This window comes from Macaca thibetana, chromosome 20 (genome assembly GCF_024542745.1).
Source record: "Macaca thibetana thibetana isolate TM-01 chromosome 20, ASM2454274v1, whole genome shotgun sequence".
Classification (NCBI taxonomy): Eukaryota; Metazoa; Chordata; class Mammalia; order Primates; family Cercopithecidae; genus Macaca; species Macaca thibetana.
This window is the reverse complement of record NC_065597.1, coordinates 23,639,360-23,658,501: the sequence shown is the minus strand read 5'-3', so window position 1 is coordinate 23,658,501 and position 19,142 is coordinate 23,639,360. Positions and strand designations below refer to the sequence as shown.

The window sequence follows — 19,142 nt, the reverse complement described above, 5'->3', positions numbered from 1 at the left end:
TGCTGTTTTTTCTACTAAAATCCTATCCATTTAAAAAATCACCCAGCAATATGAAGTAGGAGAAAGTAAAGAGTTGTTAGCATGAGATTTAAATCACGGTCCTGCCTCTTACTGCTGGTATGACCTTGGACATCTTACTGTACCTCTCTGAGTCTTCATGGTGTCACTTGCAAGGTTGAAATACCATCTCCTACCTTACCAGATTTTTGTTTGGAATAAAATATTACGTGGAAATTACCTGGTGCAGTTCCTGGCACTACTAGGTGCTTAAGAAGTGGGAATTCTTTTAAAAATTTAACCTTAAAAAACAATATTTTTCCAGTATTCCCCGTAACTTCCATATGCTGTGGTGATGCCTCTGGAGTGTTTAATAATGATCCTTTGGAAGTTTGCCACTTACTGTCTTCTCTGTTAGACTCTAAGCTTCACCCAGGCACATGCCATTCCTTGTTTTCTATCACTGTATACTTTCTGCTCTTGTTTCAACGATTCAGTGATTGGGTGTTCTTTATTTTATCCTCCCCCCCATTCGTTGTAATTCATGTATTTTTAAGAAGTTATCCCTAAATTATATACACATAGCAAAGGCTAAGTGTAATTACCTCCACCACTTCTGAATATAACCTTGACATGCTCTAACTCTACTCATTCCTCCTCTTATCCTCTACAATATTATTGCCTGCTACTACAGTTCTATGCCATACCAACCTCTGCCCTCAAATTAATATCAGTATTATGATTTTTATAGTCAGTTTTTATATTAACAACACATTGACCAATTTCTTTCCTTTTTTTTTTTTTTTTTTTGAGATGGGATTTCATTCTGTCACCGAAGTTGGAGTACAGTGGCACGATCTCGGTTCACTGCAACCTCTGCCTCCCATCCTCCTACTGAATAGCTGGTACCACTGGCATGCACCACCATGCCTGGCTAATTTTTTCTTTTTCTTTTCTTTGTATTTTTAGGAGAGTTGGGGTTTCATCATGTTGCCCAGGCTGGCCTCGAACTTCTGAGCTCCAGCAATCTGCCTGCCTCAGCCTCCCAAAGTGCCAGAATTACAGGCTTGAGCCACCAGTTTCTTTGCTGGTTATTATTCCTTGCATGTCAATTTTTCTTTCTGAATATAGTTTCTTTTTCTTGCAGTACATTCCTTTTTAGTTCTTTTAGTGAAGGTCTAAAAATGGTAAACATTCTCTTACTGAAAATGCCTAATTTTTACCCTTCCTTTTAAGTGAATTTAGCTGAGTGAAGAATTTGTTGACAGTTGTTTTCCTCAGCACCTTGACAATTGTATTCTACTACCTTCTGGAATTTATTTCTGCTATGTAGAATTTGCCTCCAGTCAAATTATTTGCCCTCTGTAGGTAAGCTTTCTTTTTCTTCTGGATGTATTTAAGATTTTGCTTTGTCTTTGATGTTCTGAAGTTTAAATATGATATGTCTGTGCATGCATGTACTGTTATTTCTATTGCTTAGCTTTTTGTTTCAGTTCTTAAATTTTAGGATTCAAGTCTGTGATAGATAGAAGCCCTCTCCCCAAGATATTCATGTCCAAATCCCCAGAATCTATGACTATGCTAGGTTCCATGGCTAGGGGGAATTAAGGTTTCAGATATGCATTTAAGGCTGCCAGTTAACTGACCTTAAAATCAAGAGTATTCTAGACTATCTGGATGGGCTCAATGTAATCACAAGGGTCTTTAAATGTAGTTGAGAGAAGCAGAAGAATCTGTCAGAGTGACACAAACTGAGAAAGTGAGGAAGACCCAGCTGGGCATTATTGCCTTTGATGATGGAGGAAGGGGCCATGAACCAAGGAATGTGGGTGGCCTCTATAAGCTGGAAAAGGCAAGAAAATGATTCTCCCTTAGAGCCTCCACAAAGGAATGCAGCCTTGCTGACAGCTTGATTTCAGCCCAGTAAACCTGCATCAGACATCTGACCTACAGGACTATAAGATAATAAGTTTATGTTATTTTAAGCTACCAAATGTATAGTAATTTTTTATAGCAGCCTTAGGAAACTAGTGGATCTTTCATCAATTCTGTTAAATTCTCATCCTTTATCTCTTTCGATATTGACTTTCTCCTCTTCTCTGTGATCTCCTGATAGAATCCGTACAGCACCTATTTTAAATCTTAGCATTCTTGTCTTTAATCTCTCCGTTATATTTTCCATCTCTGTTTTTCTGTGCTACATTTTGGTCAATTACTTCAGGTCTTTCAGTTAATTTATGCTCCCTTTAGCACCACCTAATCTGCTGTTGATCTCAGCAGACGTCCATGACTTGTTTTTCATTTTCAGAAGTTTCTTTCTCCTCAAATCTATTTTTTCCCCATATTCTCCTGTTCTTTTCTTATTGTTCATGTCTCTTTTCCTCTCTGTGATTATTTTAAACACCCCTATTTTACAGTCTCTTTTGGATTCTTCTATTACTTGAAGTCATGTTAGGTAATCCTCTCATTTGCTGAGTGTGCCAGCTTGTATTTTCTCAAGTGTTTTGTGATTTTTGATTGTGAGATCATCTTCAGCTAGGATTTTTTTTCCTGTATAATTCCCATGCAGTCTGGGTTGCAGTTTCTCCCCAGAGTACTTTTACATTCATTTCCATCAGACACCTCAGGGATATTACTAGCCTGTGTCCAATTTCTGTGTCAAATTTTATCTGTGGATTATTCCCCATGTGGATGTGGTAACTCAGAACTTCCTATCCACATACAAGGCAGGCTTGGAGTTTTAGCTTCTCATGGGAGAGTTTTCCTGCAGCAAAAATAAATTATTTGCTGGAGTGGCTTGTCCTGACTATGGTATGGCAAACAGGTAGCAGAAGGACTAGAAGGGCCGAGCCTGTTTGTGGTAAAGCCAATTCCATCGTAGGCTTCTTGTCTCCAAAGCCTGCACGTTTTCAGCCTGGCCAGACTGCCATGAGTCCTTTTGAATACCAGGCACCCAAGAGACATTGTATAGTCAAGATGTGCAGTGTTGCTGCAAGGTTATGATTGGAAGGAGTTGGGGAGTGTGCAGGGCTGTAACGGGGTTGATTCAGCTAGTACATAGACTTGGAGGGTCTGAATGATGCTTGGGCCTCAGAACGCAGCATGTGGCAGGAGATCAGCTTCAGACCCTGGCTCCATCCTAAAATCCACAGTCTGGGAGGGGAAAAGGGTGTGCTTTCCCCTGAGCACCACAGAGCTCATTCCCTGCTGCTCCCATAGCCAGACTGCTGTCATGTGGACGTCTTCAGATGAAAAGCCCTGGTACTTTGAGAGGCAGCCTAGCCTGCAGTGAAGGACATGGGCCCCAAAGCCTACTTCCCAAGTCCACCCCATACTTGTTAACTTCTCAGAGTCACTTACTTTGGTTTTGTCATTCATAAAATGGGGCTTAAACAAGTGACTCCCTCATAAGGCTAAGTGAGTTCACATCGTAAAGCAGCGCTTCTCAAACAGTAACATGCATATGAATTCCCTGCAGGTCCCATGAACATGCAGAGACTCATCCTGTTGGTCTGGGCTGGGGCCCAAGACTCTGCATTTCTGGCCAGCTCTTGGGAATGTGAAGCTGCTGGTCTAAGGACCATACTTTGAGTAGTGAGGTTTGAAAGCGCTTGGGGCAGAGCCCGACCTGTTCTGTAGGGTCAGTATATAAAAGGGGACATCTTGCAGGATATGCGCCATGCACTGCACTAAGCAGTCTACTTGCATCTTGTTGGTTGGTTAATCTGAGGTAGCTCTGAATTTTATAGATAGAGAGACCAGGAGAGGCTAATGATTTCACTCCAGATTACCCCGGATGTTGTGGGGTAGAAGTGGAGCTTGTGCCCAGCCATAGCCCCAGAGGCCCATGTTGACCTTCTGGAACCCCTTGTAAGTCTGGGCTGGGGCCTTAGACTCTGCATTTCTGGCCACCTCCTGAGGGGTGTGATGCTGCTGTTCTAAGGACCACACTTTGAGCAGTGAAGTTGGAAAGTGCTTGGGGCAGAAAGAGCCTGAACCATCTCAGCAGGAAACTTGGAGCCGGCCAGTCCGTTAGCGCGGGCTCTGCCACTTCCTGACACATTGCCTTGAGAAAGTCTAGTTTCTCTCTGAGCCTCAGTTTCCTTTTCTGTAAAATGGAGCTAATAATAATGCCCACCTCACGAGGGGTTGGGGGTGTAAGTACTCATGGGCAAGTGATCTGTAACCTTCAGGCTCATCCAAAATAGTTCCTTGTGGGATGAGGAGCTGAACAGCCTGGCTGCATGCCTTTGAAGAGCGGAAACACAGTTAGCCTTCATGGGGTGCACACTGTTTGGTGGCAAACTCTTCAGTCTTTTAAATGATTTTCACAGGCCTTGAGTTGGCCTTGTAAAAGCTTCTAGGTGGGTGAGCAAGCAGCCTGCCTAATTTTCTTCTGAAGTTGAGGAAAGGGGCTAATGAGGGTGATTAAACAAGCAGATATCGAGTGTCCACCATATCCCAGGCATTGTGCTAGTCTCTGAGTATACAGTGGGGAATAAGAGAGATGCCATTCCTTTCTTTATTAAAATAACAGTTGAGCAAGTGTGGACACATAAAAGGCAGGAAACAAATAAGTAGTAGGTAAGACAGGTAAATGTATGATAAAGGAAGGAAACAAATGGGGGTGCTGGGCAAGGGAGAATAGGGGGAGGAGAATAGTGTGGGTCATAGGAGGACTTTCAGAATCAAGGAGCCTGGGCAATCCCACAAGGGGTGGGGAGATTGGCACGTGCAAAGGTGATTAGGTGAATATGCGCTTGGCCCAGGCAAGACATTCAAAGAAGGCTGCAGGGTGGTAACTGGGAGCTCTGGGCTCTCGTAGCTGCCCCACCCCTGCCTGTCCCTCCCTGGGCTGGCTGCTTGCTCTGGGGCTGACTGCCCTCCTTCTCCATGAATGAAAGGCGATGGCCAGACAGTGGGAATCTGCAGTGTCAAAGTGCATAGACTAGGCATTGTGTGAGCCAGGCCAGGGCTCAAATCCACCTCTTAACACTTACCAACTGTGTGGCCGTGGACTAGTGTCACGACCTCTCTAGCATCTGTTTCCTGGTCTGGAAGTAAGAATAGTGCCTACTCACTGGTGCTGGGGAGGCTGGAGCCCACGTAGCAGGGTACCTGGCCTGCAGTACATGTTCACTGCTAAGGTAGCACTTGTTGGTCTGACCACTTACCGAGGGCACCTGTGTCTGTCTCCCAAATTCTGTCCTGCCCTCCACCTGCCCAAGACAAGGTCATAGAGTCCTAAAAATCCTAGGGCATACATGCAGGAGACACATACAGGAGATAAGGGGAACTTGTCCCATGATGGCAGGGTGGCCAGCACAGTTCTTCCATGTCAGATGGCACCTTAACTGGCATGCAGAGGAGGAACAAAATGCCTTTTATCCAGAATTCATCATTACCTCCCAGGAATGTGAACCTGCAGGTGGCCATAGCATAACCGTTCCTTTCACTTATTCTTCGCTGGAGACCTTGAGAGTGGGTCCACCCACTTACAGATGGGGACACTGAGGATGAATAACCAGCATGGCTCAGGTCCCACGGCTAGTAAGTTGCAGAGCCAGAATTTGGACCAGGGGCTTGGAACTCCTGTGGGACATTAAACCCAGGTCTGGATCTGATGCCAAAGCCCAGTTGCCATGTGGCACCTGCAAACCATGAGGGGTATTAGCTGGATGAAAGATGAGCAAGGGTATATAATAATCAAATTGAGTCATCTAGAGATGGCTTACATCCCTTACTTGGGCTGTGCACGGATTTTTTCCACGTCTTGTAAAGGGCTAAATAAGCAAATGCCAGAACAAGATTTGCAGAGATTTACCAGGGATTGAGCAACTCCAGGCCAGGCTTCCAGATCCGCAGCCGGTGACCACACTGCCTCCTTATTAGCACTCTTCTGCCTGCTCTGGGGATGGTGCTGGAGGGCTTTGGCTGTGATAAGTGTTTTTCTCCTTGCTTTGGACTCATGCTTGTACTCAGGGGAGGCTCCCTGCACAGGCAGAAGCAGATTCCCTGGCCTCTCCCCTCAGGGGGTCAGGCCTCTGGCTGCCTTGCTGTCTGAAAGCCCCAGGCTTACAGGACAGTCACTTAACATCCCTGCAAATTCATCTCTGCCGGCAGATCATGAAAGAAGTCCGGCGAGCGCTCTGCAACGCAGCCACAGACGACAGCAAACTGCTGCTCCTCAGCGCAGTGGGTAGCGTGTTCTGCAGCGGCCTGGATTATTCCTACCTAATTGGCCGGTTGTCCAGCGACCGGCGAAAGGAGAGCACTCGGATTGCAGAAGCCATCAGGTGAGCTGTGCTCCTGTTCCCGCACCTTGGGATCCTGCCTAGGATTACCAAGCGAAAATACAGGCTGCTCAGTTACATTTGAATTTCAAACAACCGGGAATTTTAATTTTAGCATAAGTACATGCTGTGCAATATTTGAGACCTGCTTATATTTTAGAAATGTTGGTTGTTTATCTGAAATTCAAATTTTAATTGAGCATCCTGTATTTTTATCTATAACCATAGTCCTGCCAAAATTAGGGCTGCTTTGCCCTCTAGGTTAGATCCCACTTTCATTCTTTTGATCAGAAAGATTTTTTATTTGCTATCGAGGCCTGAGTCTGGTCGTGGCCATGTGTTATCCACACTACTCCCGCCCCTTGCCTGATGGGGAGAGTGTCTGGTTGTCTGGTTGTTTGTGTGTCCCAGCACTGCCGTAACGCAGCAGTGGGGAGGTTGATGGAGGGGTTCCCTGGGCAGCTGTGTGTTTGCAGACCCAACGGGATACAGGGTATTCCCCCCTTTCTAATTGCCCCTGGGCGAAAGTCCTGGGGGTGACTCAACAACGAGAACCTTTTTGGGACACCGAAGGGTAGTTATTTCCCCATTCTTTATTAGTATATCAAAAGCAAGTGAGTGTCATTTCTAGACACTACGGCTGTTTAGCTGGTTTACAGCTGTCAACCAGTGTTCACCTGGGAGGGACTGCTGTATCTTGCTTAGGAATCAGACAAGTCACATTTCAGGAATGCCCCTGGTCACATGAGAAGGAACATTTATTCCACATGGTGTCACAGAGCCTCAGGCTGTAAGTCAGGGATTTTCTGGGGCCTCCAGTCTCCATAGTTCTGTGGAAGAGCCACACACAGGGAGGCCGATTCCCACGTGGCTATAGGGGGCTTTGAGGGGTTGTGTTGTCTCCAAGAGGTGATGCTGGGATACACTCGTGTGTGGAATTCTGAGTCCCTCTTCAGGGTGAAGCAGCCATTGGAGCCCCTACTCCAAAATACCCATGTCTGCTGTTGCAGAATTCTTGCCAGAAGAGACATAATGAGCCTGGGCACTGTTATGTGAAAAGCGTTGTGGTTATGGAGGCACAGGCTTCCTGGCTGTGTCCAAGTGGTTTGCGCTTTGCCTGGTCCCAGCTATGCCCTCTCGCTACTGCCTTTCCATGTGTCAAAGGGGGACCGCAGCATTTCCAGCGTGCTTCTCTCATGCATGAGACCACCACAGCCCACCCAGAGAACCGAGTGCCCGTTTTTGTGACCTGTGGAGCCTCAGTCATGGTCTTTATCTGGTTTACAAATTTCAGTGGAGGCCTTAGCTGGATTTCCAGAAGCCCAGGGAAACCTGGCTGACACAGCCCCTGGTTTTCACTCCATGCATACGCAGCTCATTAGCGTCCAGACCCCTTGTAGTGAGTTGAAGTGTGGCCCCCAAAAGATATGTCCATGTACCAATCCCTGGAACCTGTGGAGGTGACCATATTTGGAAAAAGGCTCTTTGCAGATGTAATTAAGTTCAGAGTCCTGAGATGAGATCATCCTGGGTTGGAGTGGGCGCCAGACGCAGAGAGAACTTACTTCGTAAGAGGGGACACAGACAGGGGAGAAGGTGATATGACAGAAAAGGGAGAGCTTAGAGTCATGCAGCCTCAAGCCAAGGAATTCCAAGGATGACCAGCAGCCACTGGAAACTGGGAGCGAGGCCTGACACAGCTTCTCCCTTAGAACCTCCAGAAGGAACCAGCCCTGCCGACAACACCTTGAGTTTGGAGTTCTGGTCTCCAGAACTATGAGAGAATACCTTTTGATTGTTTTAGGCCCCCAGGTTTGTGGTGACTATTGCCTGGGAAACTAATAGAGCCTGGAAGGAAATCATTAGCAGCTCAAAGAGCCTCATCTTTTCAGGCTCTCCTCTCAGGCAAGGGCCCATCCTGACCTCGCCCAGCATCCTCAATGGCTGCTCCTTCTGGTGGGCAGCTGTTCACCTTTGATGATGGGTCTATTTACAGATTCTCCCAGACAGCTGCAGGCAAGGTGGGACTCCCAGGCCAGCCCTGAGTTGACAGTGATGAGGCTTGTCCCAGCGTGGGGTGGGCGAGGGGGTCATTCCTGCATGCAGGAATAAGGTGTTGCAGCTGGGTCACTGAAGGGATGGAAGCTGAACAGAAACAGGGTATCCAGGGGGTCAGGTCTCAGATGGATTTCCCCAGAACCCCCACCGAATGGTTCCTTCCTCTGGCTTTGCACGCCCAGTCTCTCTGGTGAGGGTGGCATCTCTCTGGCCTGTCCCTGCATTTGTGTCTTGGATGTATCAAAGCTGAGGGGCAAAACCTTCCCTCCTCTCCCCATAGCCTCTACCCATTGGGGTTTGGAGCGTGATATCTACGCATCTCTGGACTCTTGAGAACCATATTCATGGAGAAAGAGATGTCAGAGGCAGATGGGGTTGAAAACATCAACTGTAGGAGAACGTGGCTGGGGCCGGGGCCCAAACTGGCTCCTGACTTTCCCAGCTGAGTAGTTCTGGGGAAACACGGCCAGTGGAATTCAGACATTTGCCATCTCAGCGGGCAAGTGAGCTCCCCTTAGGCAGAGCACAGGGCAAGATGGCGGAGGCAGGAGGAATTCTTCTTGATGCTTCAAAGGGAGCAGAAGTTGGTAGTTCGTGAGCTAGCAAGGATGAGGGCATGGGAAAGAAGATGTCCCCTGGACCACTGGTCCCCAGCCCTGACAGCACAGGGAGGCCCAAGGGAGCATTCCCAAGACCTAGATGCTTGGCAACACCCCCAGGGGACTCTGGGTTATTTAGGCTGAGGTGGGGCCAGCGCATCTTTTGATGTGAATCGTCCTTGGTGGTTCTCAGCGGCAGCCAGGGTTGAGAGCACCTGCCCTGTGCTAACCAGATTTCTGCACCACTGATTGAAAGCACTAAGAGAAACCTAAGATTCTTATTTTTATGCAAGAGAGAAAAGGTGGTTATTAAGGGGATGAGAGTGAAGAAGGAGGTGATACAGGCATGAGAACGGTGAGAACCACAAGCAAAGATGGATGGAGGTGCAGAAGATGTGGCCGTGTAGAGACAGATGCTCCTGGGGTTAAAAAGAGACCGTGGCTCGCCCATCAGCACCAAACTCTTTCAGGGCATCTCCAGCTCTCCCAGCTTGGGAGTGCTGCCTTGGAGGCCACACTCTGGAGTTGGGGACAAAAGGTGGCCGCGAAGCATTCTGCAGATAATGTTTTGTGGATTTCCAGAGGGGTGTCCTGAAGGAAGTGCACTGTCTTTGAAAGGAGCTTGATTCATGCTGCAAGTTCTGCGCCCGCTCCTGTCGGTTTTCTAGGTGATACTTACAAGAAATCTCTTGTGAAAGAACTTCCTTCAAAATCTAGCAGGGCCAAAATGTTTTTTTGGACATCGAACTGCCCCCATCTCTTCTCTTGGGACACGCTCCTAATAGGGCTGACCAGGCGTGCCGCATGGCCTTGGCACCCCGTGAGTGGTACTCTCACCCCCTCGTCATCCTTGCCTAAAGAAAACTTGCATACATGTGACCAGGACTGGTGACTGGGACTCATCACTCTGCAAATGTTTGATGAATGAACTAGCAGATTTGGGGAGAGCTCAGGTGGTTTGTTCAGAAGCCTCTCTCCCGGATCCATCCTGAAAAGACGCTGCCTCCTCTGAACTTGTGGGGGAAGACTCCGGGGTCCAGCAGAGGAAAGCTCTGGTGACGAGGTGGCTTGTTCAAACAAGGTATTCAGGAAAGCAGTGTTGGCTAGCAGCTGCCCATGTGGCACCTGGAAGCAGGCTGCCTGAGCTCAAAGCTACCTCTGCATTTGCTGGTGGTGGAGCCTTGGGTGTGTCACAGATCTCTCTGAGCCTATTAGCTCATCCAGAAAATGGGAACAATCAAAATGATGGTACTGGCCTCACCGGTGGGTTGCTAGGATGGAGAATAAAAAGATACTCTATGTGAAACACTTGGGCTATTCCTGGCACTAATACGTACTTGGACTTATTATTACAGTTGTTGTCACTGCTGCTGGTACTTCCAGCCGTGACTTCTAGCTAAGCTGAGTCTGAGACCAGGGAGTGGGCCCCTGGACTAAGGGGTGGGTTGTAGACTAAGGGGTGGCCTGCTGGGGACCTCTCTGGGGGCCCCAGGATGGTGGTCACTGTTTGGTTCTGTACTGGCTGACTTGGCTCTGAGCTTTGGCTGGGGGAGGGTTCTCCTCCATGGCTCTGGTTAAAGGGAGTGGGTAACTGGGTCACAAGAGAAATGCCGATTGCTCCAGGGGAAATTGAGACATTCCTGTGAGCAGAATTTTGCTTCTGGGTCACCTGTAGCCTAGGAGAATGGATCACAGACCAATCTGAGAATTGAATGAGGACTCTGTCCACCCTCCCCAGCAGATGCATTCCCCATAATAGCAGCAGCAGGGATGGCGTGCTCCCCGCATGTCCGCACTGGGCTGACACCCTGCATGGAACGTCTCCTTTGATTCTTATTCAACTCCCCATCTGGGGCAACATCGTTGATTTTCCCATTTTGCAGAGGGAGAAAATGAGGCTCCAGAGACCAGGCACCCTGTCCAAGGTCTCACCATTAGTTAGGGGCAGAACTGAGACTTCACTCTGAGTCTTTCAGATGCTGAAGTTCTTGCTCCTTCTGCCACATCAGTGCAGCCCAGCAGCTTTGTCAGGCAGAAGCCACAGGGCTCCGGTAGAGCAAAGGAAGCTGTGCGGGTCAGGTCAGCCTGATGGCCTTGGATGTGGGGGAAGGCGGGGTACAATCTTCCCCACGCAGCCCCGCCATCACAGCAGGATCAGATATCTGAGCTGCAGGGCCCGTAATGCAATATCCTGTTTGCTGCTTGGCTCCCAGTGATAGAGATCTACTGCCCGAGGTGAGAGAAAGAGGATGGGGGGTGGCCTTCATTAAACATCAGGTGACATTTTCATATCAAGGAAATGAAGTGTGGGGCGGGTTGGATGACACAGGAGGGGCTGGGATAGAGGGTCAGAGCTCTGCATGCCTGCTCCCCTTTCCCTTGCTTCCCTGATTCCCTTGCATGGATCTCAGGTTGGAAACCACAGAGTGAGAGGCTCTGGGGTCCTGCAGAAGAAAGCTCTGGAAAGTCACAAGGGCTGCAGTCCATTCCTGAAGGATGTCATGTGGTTGATGGAGCTAAGGTGGCAACAGTATCAGAGAGACCCACGGCAGGGAGGCCGTCTTGACAGGCGTGGACCCTCTTTTATTAAAAATATCCAACAGAGGCAGAGTGATGCATCCTTGGGATGTTATGAAGGGAATTCTGCACCGAGTGGAAGATATGGCTCCATGAGTCCTAAAGTCCTTCCCACCTCTGAGATCTAAGACTCTGGAATTGTATGAGGTCACTCAAGAATGGAATGTTTGACAAAAATCATCCAAACCCCCAAGGATTCTACAAAAATGTCCATATCCCCTGCAGACCCCAAATTGCTTTCAGTGAAAAGCACTTGCAAAAACCAGTGACCTAACCTAAAACCTCACCACAGGTTAGGAAGTAAATGATGTCGGGAATTGGGCCACTGGAACACCAAGCATCAGAAGTCATGGAGCCAGGACTCCCTCTCTGAAGTAGTACCTTTTGGGGACCAGCAGGGACTGAGAGCTAACTCCACTATCACAGGCAGTGTGATGCCTCAAGCCTGAGTCAGAGGCGCATACTTTCATGACGACTTACATAGATCGTAAGATACCTCCTACCCCGGCAGAACATTAAGTAGGCTTTCTCGCAGTTGAATCTGATCCCAGTATGTCACTATGATATCCACAACTTTCGATAAGAGTTGGGGAAAGGAGCAGTATTGATTGAGAAGAGATAAATCAGCTCGACTTTTTTTTTGTTTTTGAGACAGAGTGTTACTTTATTTCCCAGGCCGGAGTGCAATGGCCCGATCTTGACTCACTACAACCTCTGCCTTCTGGGTTCAAGTGATTCTCCTGCCTCAGCCTCCCAAGTAGCTGGAACTACAGGCGTCCGCCACCATGCCCGGCTAATTTTTGTATTTTTAGTAGAGACGGGGTTTCACCATATTGGCCAGGCTGGTCTCGAACTCCTGACCTTGTGATCCTCCCACCTCAGCCTCCCAAAGTGCTGGGATTACAGGCATGAGCCATCGTGCCCAGCCTCGACTTTTGTATTAGTTAAGGATTAGTTGATGTAACAAGTAAACCTCATATATAGAAATGTATTTCTCAGATACATAAGCCTAAAATAGATGTCATCATCAGCCTGTGACTCAGGAACCTAGACTTCTTCCATCCTGTGGCTCAGCAAATGTCTTCCAGGACTGTTGTGCTCACCAAGATGAGTGGGCTTGGAGGACGCCATGGTGGGAGGTTTGGTGTGTACCTGGAAGTGGTATGGGTGGGTTTTTGCTCACATCCTGTTTGGCCAGCACTTGGTGACTTGGTCACAGCCACATGCAGTCGGAGATGGGAAATGTGGCCGGCCAGTAGCCCTGGGAAGAAGAGGGAAAACAGGTTTGGTGAAGAGCTGGTTCACCATTGCCACACCTCTGCAGTCTTTGCTCTTGTTCTGGGAGACTCATGTATTTGCTCAACAGCTATTTACTGAGTGCTAATTCCAATATTGATGAAAGCCGAGCAGTGCCCCAGGCAGACGTCTGGGTGTCCTTAAGGAGCTAAAGGGGAGGAAGAATCCCAAAACAAGCAAATAATTAGTTAGGGTGATTGCAAATTTTGATAATGGTGTTTTCTAAGAACTCTCAGAGGCCTGTGTGGCTCATGCATAGTGAGCGGGGGCAAGAGTGACGTGAAGGAAACCTGGAGAGGTAAGCTGAGGCAGGGCAAAGTCAGATCAAGGTCATGGGCATTTGGATTTTATTCTTGCGAATTCTTACAGTTTCTAATATCTCTGAGAGTAATGAAGGATGCACACTTTACTACACATCTTGTGTCTTTCCTCCATGTCCAGATGAATATTAAAATTTTATAGATCATACATAGCAACTAGGAAAAAGCAAAAAGCCTTCTGAGGCAAAGAAAATAGAGGTCACTGCTGATGGCTCTGTGTAATTGGTAAAGGTACATGCATTGCTCAGTGCAGAAGGGCAGGGAGAAAAAATATTGCCCCGTCTTGCAGCCGTGATTCTGGCTCCTGCCTACAGATTTTAGTCAGAGCCATGCTAACACATAGACTGTATTCAGCATTTTAGAACCACCCTTGATGACTCTGGCATCCCTGCAGGTAATTCAGAATCTGACCATCCTAGGTCTGATTTTTGAAAGAAATTTGAAATGTCATCATTCCCAACATGTACCCACCATCTGAAGTCCCCCTACAGCATCACCCAGCATAATCATTGAGCTAAAATGCAAATACCTCCAGGAATGAGGAATTCATACCCCACAAAGCCACTTCGTTCACCTTTGGCCAAAGATGTTAGAACATTGTTTCTCTCTTTGAGTGGAAATATGCCTCCCTATTACACCTTCCCTTTGGTTCTGGTTCTGCACCTTAACATTCGGGTTGACTTCCTTAGGATCTATATAAATTCTGTCAATATCTAGGGTGCCCATATAACTTACTGTCTAAGCAATGGCTTTTGAGAATGGAAGGAGATGGTAACTGGGTTCTGTGCTAGGACACGGGGCATGAACCGGGGCAATCTGAGCACACCGGGACATGCAGTGACCCCATCAGTATACCTCAGAAAATCTGACAGCTGGTGGTTCCATGTCCAGGCAATGAGGCCCTTGCCTGGTACCTCACCCCTGACGACGTGAGGGTGCGTCACAGCACCTGGGAGAGTCAAGGGTTCCAGTGGGGCTTGGCAAGCTGTAGACACCTGTTCAAGAGCGTCTTCTCTCTCTCCCAGGGACTTTGTGAAGGCCTTTATCCAGTTTAAGAAGCCTATTGTGGTGGCCATCAATGGGCCAGCCCTGGGCCTGGGCGCCTCCATCCTGCCCCTCTGTGACATTGTGTGGGCCAGTGAGAAGGCCTGGTTCCAGACGCCCTACGCCACCATCCGCCTCACGCCTGCTGGCTGCTCCTCCTACACCTTCCCCCAGATCCTGGGCGTCGCACTGGTAAGCCTCCTGTGATACCTGGATTCGGATCCCAGCAGGATCCTTCCTCTCCCTTGGGTTTAGGGGTTCTTCATGGGGCTAGAAACCTGAGGGTGTTGTCAGCCTGAGGACTGGCTGGGCTGCCTCGGATCCTCCACGCCATCAGTGCTGGATGGAGTAGCCTGGCCTGAGAAGATGGCGATGATGTCAGTGTATGGCCCATGCACTCTGCATGGTGTCTCAAGTACTCCTCACTCCAGCCCCCTGAGGGCGTGTCTTAGGATTGGCTGGGTGCTGTAACAAGCAGCCCACGGTCTCGGTGGCTTGAACAACAAAACTTTCCTTCTTACTCTTGTGTGGTCCAGCATAGATGTAGGAGTCACCCACACTATTTGGGGACCCAGGTGTCTCCCATCCAGTAGATGTACCCTCACTTCCAGCCAATGGGAGAGAAGAGAGAGCCAGAAGCATCGCCCTGTAGGGCTTCATGGGCCAGGCCTGCAGGGGCATCTTCACCTCCACTCATGTGCCATCGACCATGACTCAGCCTCCGGCCACATGCGCCTGCAAGGGAGGCTGGGAGATGTAGCCCAGTGCATGTCCAGCAAGAAGAGGGAAAGGATTCAGTGAACACAAAGCGGTCTCCACCCCGTGTGGAAATGGTTGCGATTTCCATCTTACAGATGGAACGTTAAGCTCAGAGAAGTTAGCTGTGTCACCAGGTGGCGCAGACAGCCACTGTCCAATGGAGGCGGCAGAGTCCACTGTAAGCTGTGGTCAGATTCTACACCAACATCCAGAAGCAAGTCTGGACAGGGGAGAGCAGTGATGACAGCTGGCACGTAGGAAGCACTTGCTGTGTGCTGTGCTGGGCTGGGCTGTCAATGCAGTCCACACCCTTGGCAGGACAGCTGTGATCCCCATTTTGCAGATGTGGAGACTGAGGCTAGAGAGGTTTAGTGCATTGTCTAAAGGCATGCAGTGGTAATGCCAGTTGTGGGATTTGAGCACGGACTGGCTGGTTCCACTGTATGTGCTCCAAACCCAGCCTGTTAGTAAATAGGTCCCTCAATTCATCCCTCAGATGAGGGGTGAATCTGAGATTGGCTGTCAGGACCAGGGAGGGGTTCAGAACGTGTAGCTGGTCCGAGTAAGCGTTGGAGGTGCCATGCCCCTGCATCTGGGCTTCCTTTGACGGCTCCTCCCCTGTGGACTCTCAGGCAGCCTCTGCTATTCAGAGCAGCCACGAACTCTGAACTCTGAACTCAGCTCCGATGGGCTAATACTTATTTCATAAGCACGGGTCCCAGCTGGATCTCACAAGGTTCTCAGGGATTCCCCTCCTTCCAGCCCCCTCTAGCCAGTCCGCTCCCTTTTTCTCTCCCTTTCTTCAAATGCTGCAAATCCACTAAGTTCCCAGTTCGCCATACCCACCAGGAGTCCAGGAGTGAACAAAAACCCTGTTCTTCAGACCTTCTATTCCCCAGCTCAGTGTCTTGAAAGGAGGTCCCACCTTGTTCAGAGAGGACCCCTTTGAGCAGGTGACATTTGAACAGAGGCAAGAATTCCAGGCAGAGGATGCATGAAGGGAAGGACGGAGAAGGAAGTGGGCCTGGCGGACCCTGGGTTGAGTGTGGTCAGGTCAGTGTGGCTGGGTCCTGGTGAGGATGGTGGGGAGAGGGGAGGGACGAGGCCATGGCAGTGGCGTGGGGTGGCCCCTGCGAGCCTGGCACGCCAGGGAGGGTGCTGGGCCTTCTGTGTTGTGCCTGCCTCAGTAAGGTCTGCCCGGGGTCCACTGGGGGCATCTGCCAGCAGATGCCATAGGTCACAGGAGACCCCACAAAACTGCCAGAGAAGCACCCCTTAGGTGACAGGCCAAGCCCTGAAACCCCAGAGAAAAGGCCGAGTGTTGCCTCCCCAGCCCTGCAAAGTGTGCTGGGAGCTTGGTGCTGTCATGATGCCTTTGGACAGCAGAGAAGATTGTGGCTTTGTGACATTAAATGACTCGCCCAGAGTCACAAGTCAGTGACTACACTCTGTTTCTGTTGTTGTTTTCTTAGCTCTAGAGTGGGTTGTTGGTTAATGTTATGGGTCTTCACCGGGGACGCCCTACCTCCACCAAGAATCCCCCTTTCGGAGCCTTAGGCTTTCGGAGTCCTTAGGCTTTCGGAGTCCTTAGGCTTCCGGATAATACCCTAAGTTCTCTCTTCAAAAGAGAATAGTCCATTGTGGCCCCACAGCTATTGTGAATTGTTCCTTTTTAGGAACAGACTCCAGGATGTTTCTTTCCACGTCTTGATTTTATTGGAAGGTAAACACCCACCTTTGACATTACGCTCATGCTCTTGAGGCAGCTCGGCACGTTCTCAGGACTGTGACTGCTGCACTTGGGCAAGCACCTGTGGAAGGGCAGGGGCTTTTACACTGGATTTCTTCCTTGTCTTCCTTTGCAGTTCCATCCCCCATTGTTTCCATCTGAGGGCCTGCAAGCTCATTCTTCTCATCTCTCAAGTCCTGCTTTTGTTACAGTAGTGAGGCTGATAGCAGTGTCCCTTTTCCTTCCTTCATATTCCTCCTTGTTCCACTTTGAAAACAACATCACCAACCATAACAAAAATAGCACATTTCTGCTACCCCTTCTGCACATAGCAGGCCCTGTTCTAAGCACCTCTCAGTTAACCTTGCCTCTGCGCTGGGAGCTTGGTGCTGTCATGATGCCTCTTGGACAGCAGAGAAGATTGTGGCTTTGCGACGTTGTGACTTGCCCAGAGTCACGCATCAGTAACTAAACTGTTTATGTTCTTGTTTTCTTAGCTGTAGAGTGGATTGTTTGTAAATGTTATGGGTCTTCACCAGGGACACCCTACTTCCACTCAAGAATCCCCTTTCTCTCTCAATCCTTAGGCTTGTAGATGACACCCTTAAGTTCTCTCTTCAGAGAGGGCACTGCAGGGTGTGGTGTTTGAGGGGTGGCCAGGAGCCTTTCGGTATGAATGGAGGCCTTGCCTTGTACCTCGCACCTGCCAGGGAGTAGCTTTCGGTGGATCTGAATCCAGGTTCATGGGAGCAGATATGGCCATTTGCAAACTTCTACTGAGTTCATTGGACTGAGGTGTTTTTCAGAAAGCATCAAGGCCTCCATTTGTGTTCAGATCTTGAACCAAGCAAGCATATGCTAAGACTTATTATCGACATAAAAGATTGCCCTCTACTCTGGCGTGAAAGATTGTCCTCTGGGTCATCGTGAACCATCGGTGACAACCAGAACCAAGTGGGGGAACTTACGCTTAGCTCTGGAGGCCTGAGAGTGCCTGGCATTTTAACACCAGCCCAAGAGGAGCTAGCACATAGAGGCAGGAGAGAAGAGCAGGTGGGGAAGGCGTTGCCGGCCGTGCGGACTCTATCACATGGATTTGACCATTACGCCCTAATTATCAGTCACTGTCTGTAAGTTGCAGCTTATTACTATCAGGTTCTCTGTCTGTGCCTGGGACCTTATCTGTGTAACTTCTCCCAGACCTTGTATGACAGCTGCAAATTTCAAAGCAAAAGGAAATTCTGTGGGGCGTGTGGTACAGAGATATCCCAGGTCACCAGAGCCCAGGGAAGGTTGCTCTCTGCCCTTCATGACTGGGCAGTGCCCTTGCCCAGCCCTGAGCCGCTGGGAGAGATGCATATCTCTGCCTTGGTATTGTGGTGTTATTCAGGACCTTTTTGGCGGCCAGTGATGGAAGCGCTTTAACCAGTTCAATTTTTTAAAAAGGAGCTTAATGGTTCTCCCAGCTGCAAAGTCCAGAAGTGGCAGTTCCCTTGGGGAGACAGGGCTTGGGAATTCAAGTAACAACAGGTCTCTCTCTCTTTCCCTTAATCTTTCTCTCTCTCACTCTCTTCTCCTGTTTCTCCTTTCCTTGTGGCCCCAGCTCTCCACAGGCAGGGACACAGCCATGGATGGTCCTTGGGGCTCACTGATGTTGGCCTGCAGTCAGAGAGGAAGAAAGACTCTTCCACCACACCTGCAGCTGCAAACCCTATTTGAGCTTTATTATCTAGAAGGGAGCGTCTCTTTATCCCTGGGCTGTTGTGAGCTGAGTACATTTCAGTGCCAATGACGTCATCACGGCTGGGTCATCGGCTCTGAAATGTACCCAACCCACAACCCATGCCCATGTGTGTGCCGCCAGAAATGGGGACGGGCATGGGGCATACAGAGACACAGTAAATACACAGCTCCTTTGGGGAATTTAATGAAAGCTGTGAACCTTCTGCTCGTGGACACAAACATTCCCATGCAATTCCCAAAGCTTATCTGACCCCAAAAGAAGATAAGGATCTGGAAGGTGAGATGCCTTCCAGAACTGGGATGGTTGCAGGTGGCAAGCCCTGGACCCGCTGAGGGAGATGGGTGGACCTCCAGGCCCTCAGTCTTCGCCTGCTTTTGCTTTTTCAGGCCAATGAGATGCTGTTCTGTGGGCGGAAGCTCACCGCCCAGGAGGCCTGCAGCAGGGGGCTGGTGTCGCAGGTCTTCTGGCCCACCACGTTCAGCCAGGAGGTCATGCTGCGGGTCAAGGAGATGGCATCCTGCAGTGCCGTGGTGAGTTCCTGCGTCTCCTGCGTGCTTGTCCTTATGATAGACCCATTTTACAGATGAGGACAGCAAGGCTCAGAGGGCTTCGTTGACTTGCCAGAGGTCACACAGGGAATAAGCAAAAGACCCTTTGCAACTTAACAAATGCCTCTTCTCAGTATTGACAGCTTCAATCAGAGGGAGACAGTCAGCATTATTACAA

At 49.2% G+C, this 19,142-nt stretch overlaps 1 protein-coding gene across 2 annotated transcripts in view; it reads left to right on the top strand.

Annotated features, from left to right (window-relative positions):
- Window positions 1–19,142, top strand: part of CDYL2 (chromodomain Y like 2) — a 206,013-nt gene that overhangs the window by 176,947 nt on the left and 9,924 nt on the right. For both annotated transcript variants that reach the window (XM_050773208.1, XM_050773207.1), the window contains exons 4-6: window positions 6,121–6,293; window positions 14,166–14,376; window positions 18,803–18,946. In XM_050773208.1, coding sequence (XP_050629165.1) covers window positions 6,121–6,293; window positions 14,166–14,376; window positions 18,803–18,946 — 528 coding nt within the window. The remainder of the gene's footprint in view (window positions 1–6,120; window positions 6,294–14,165; window positions 14,377–18,802; window positions 18,947–19,142) is intronic.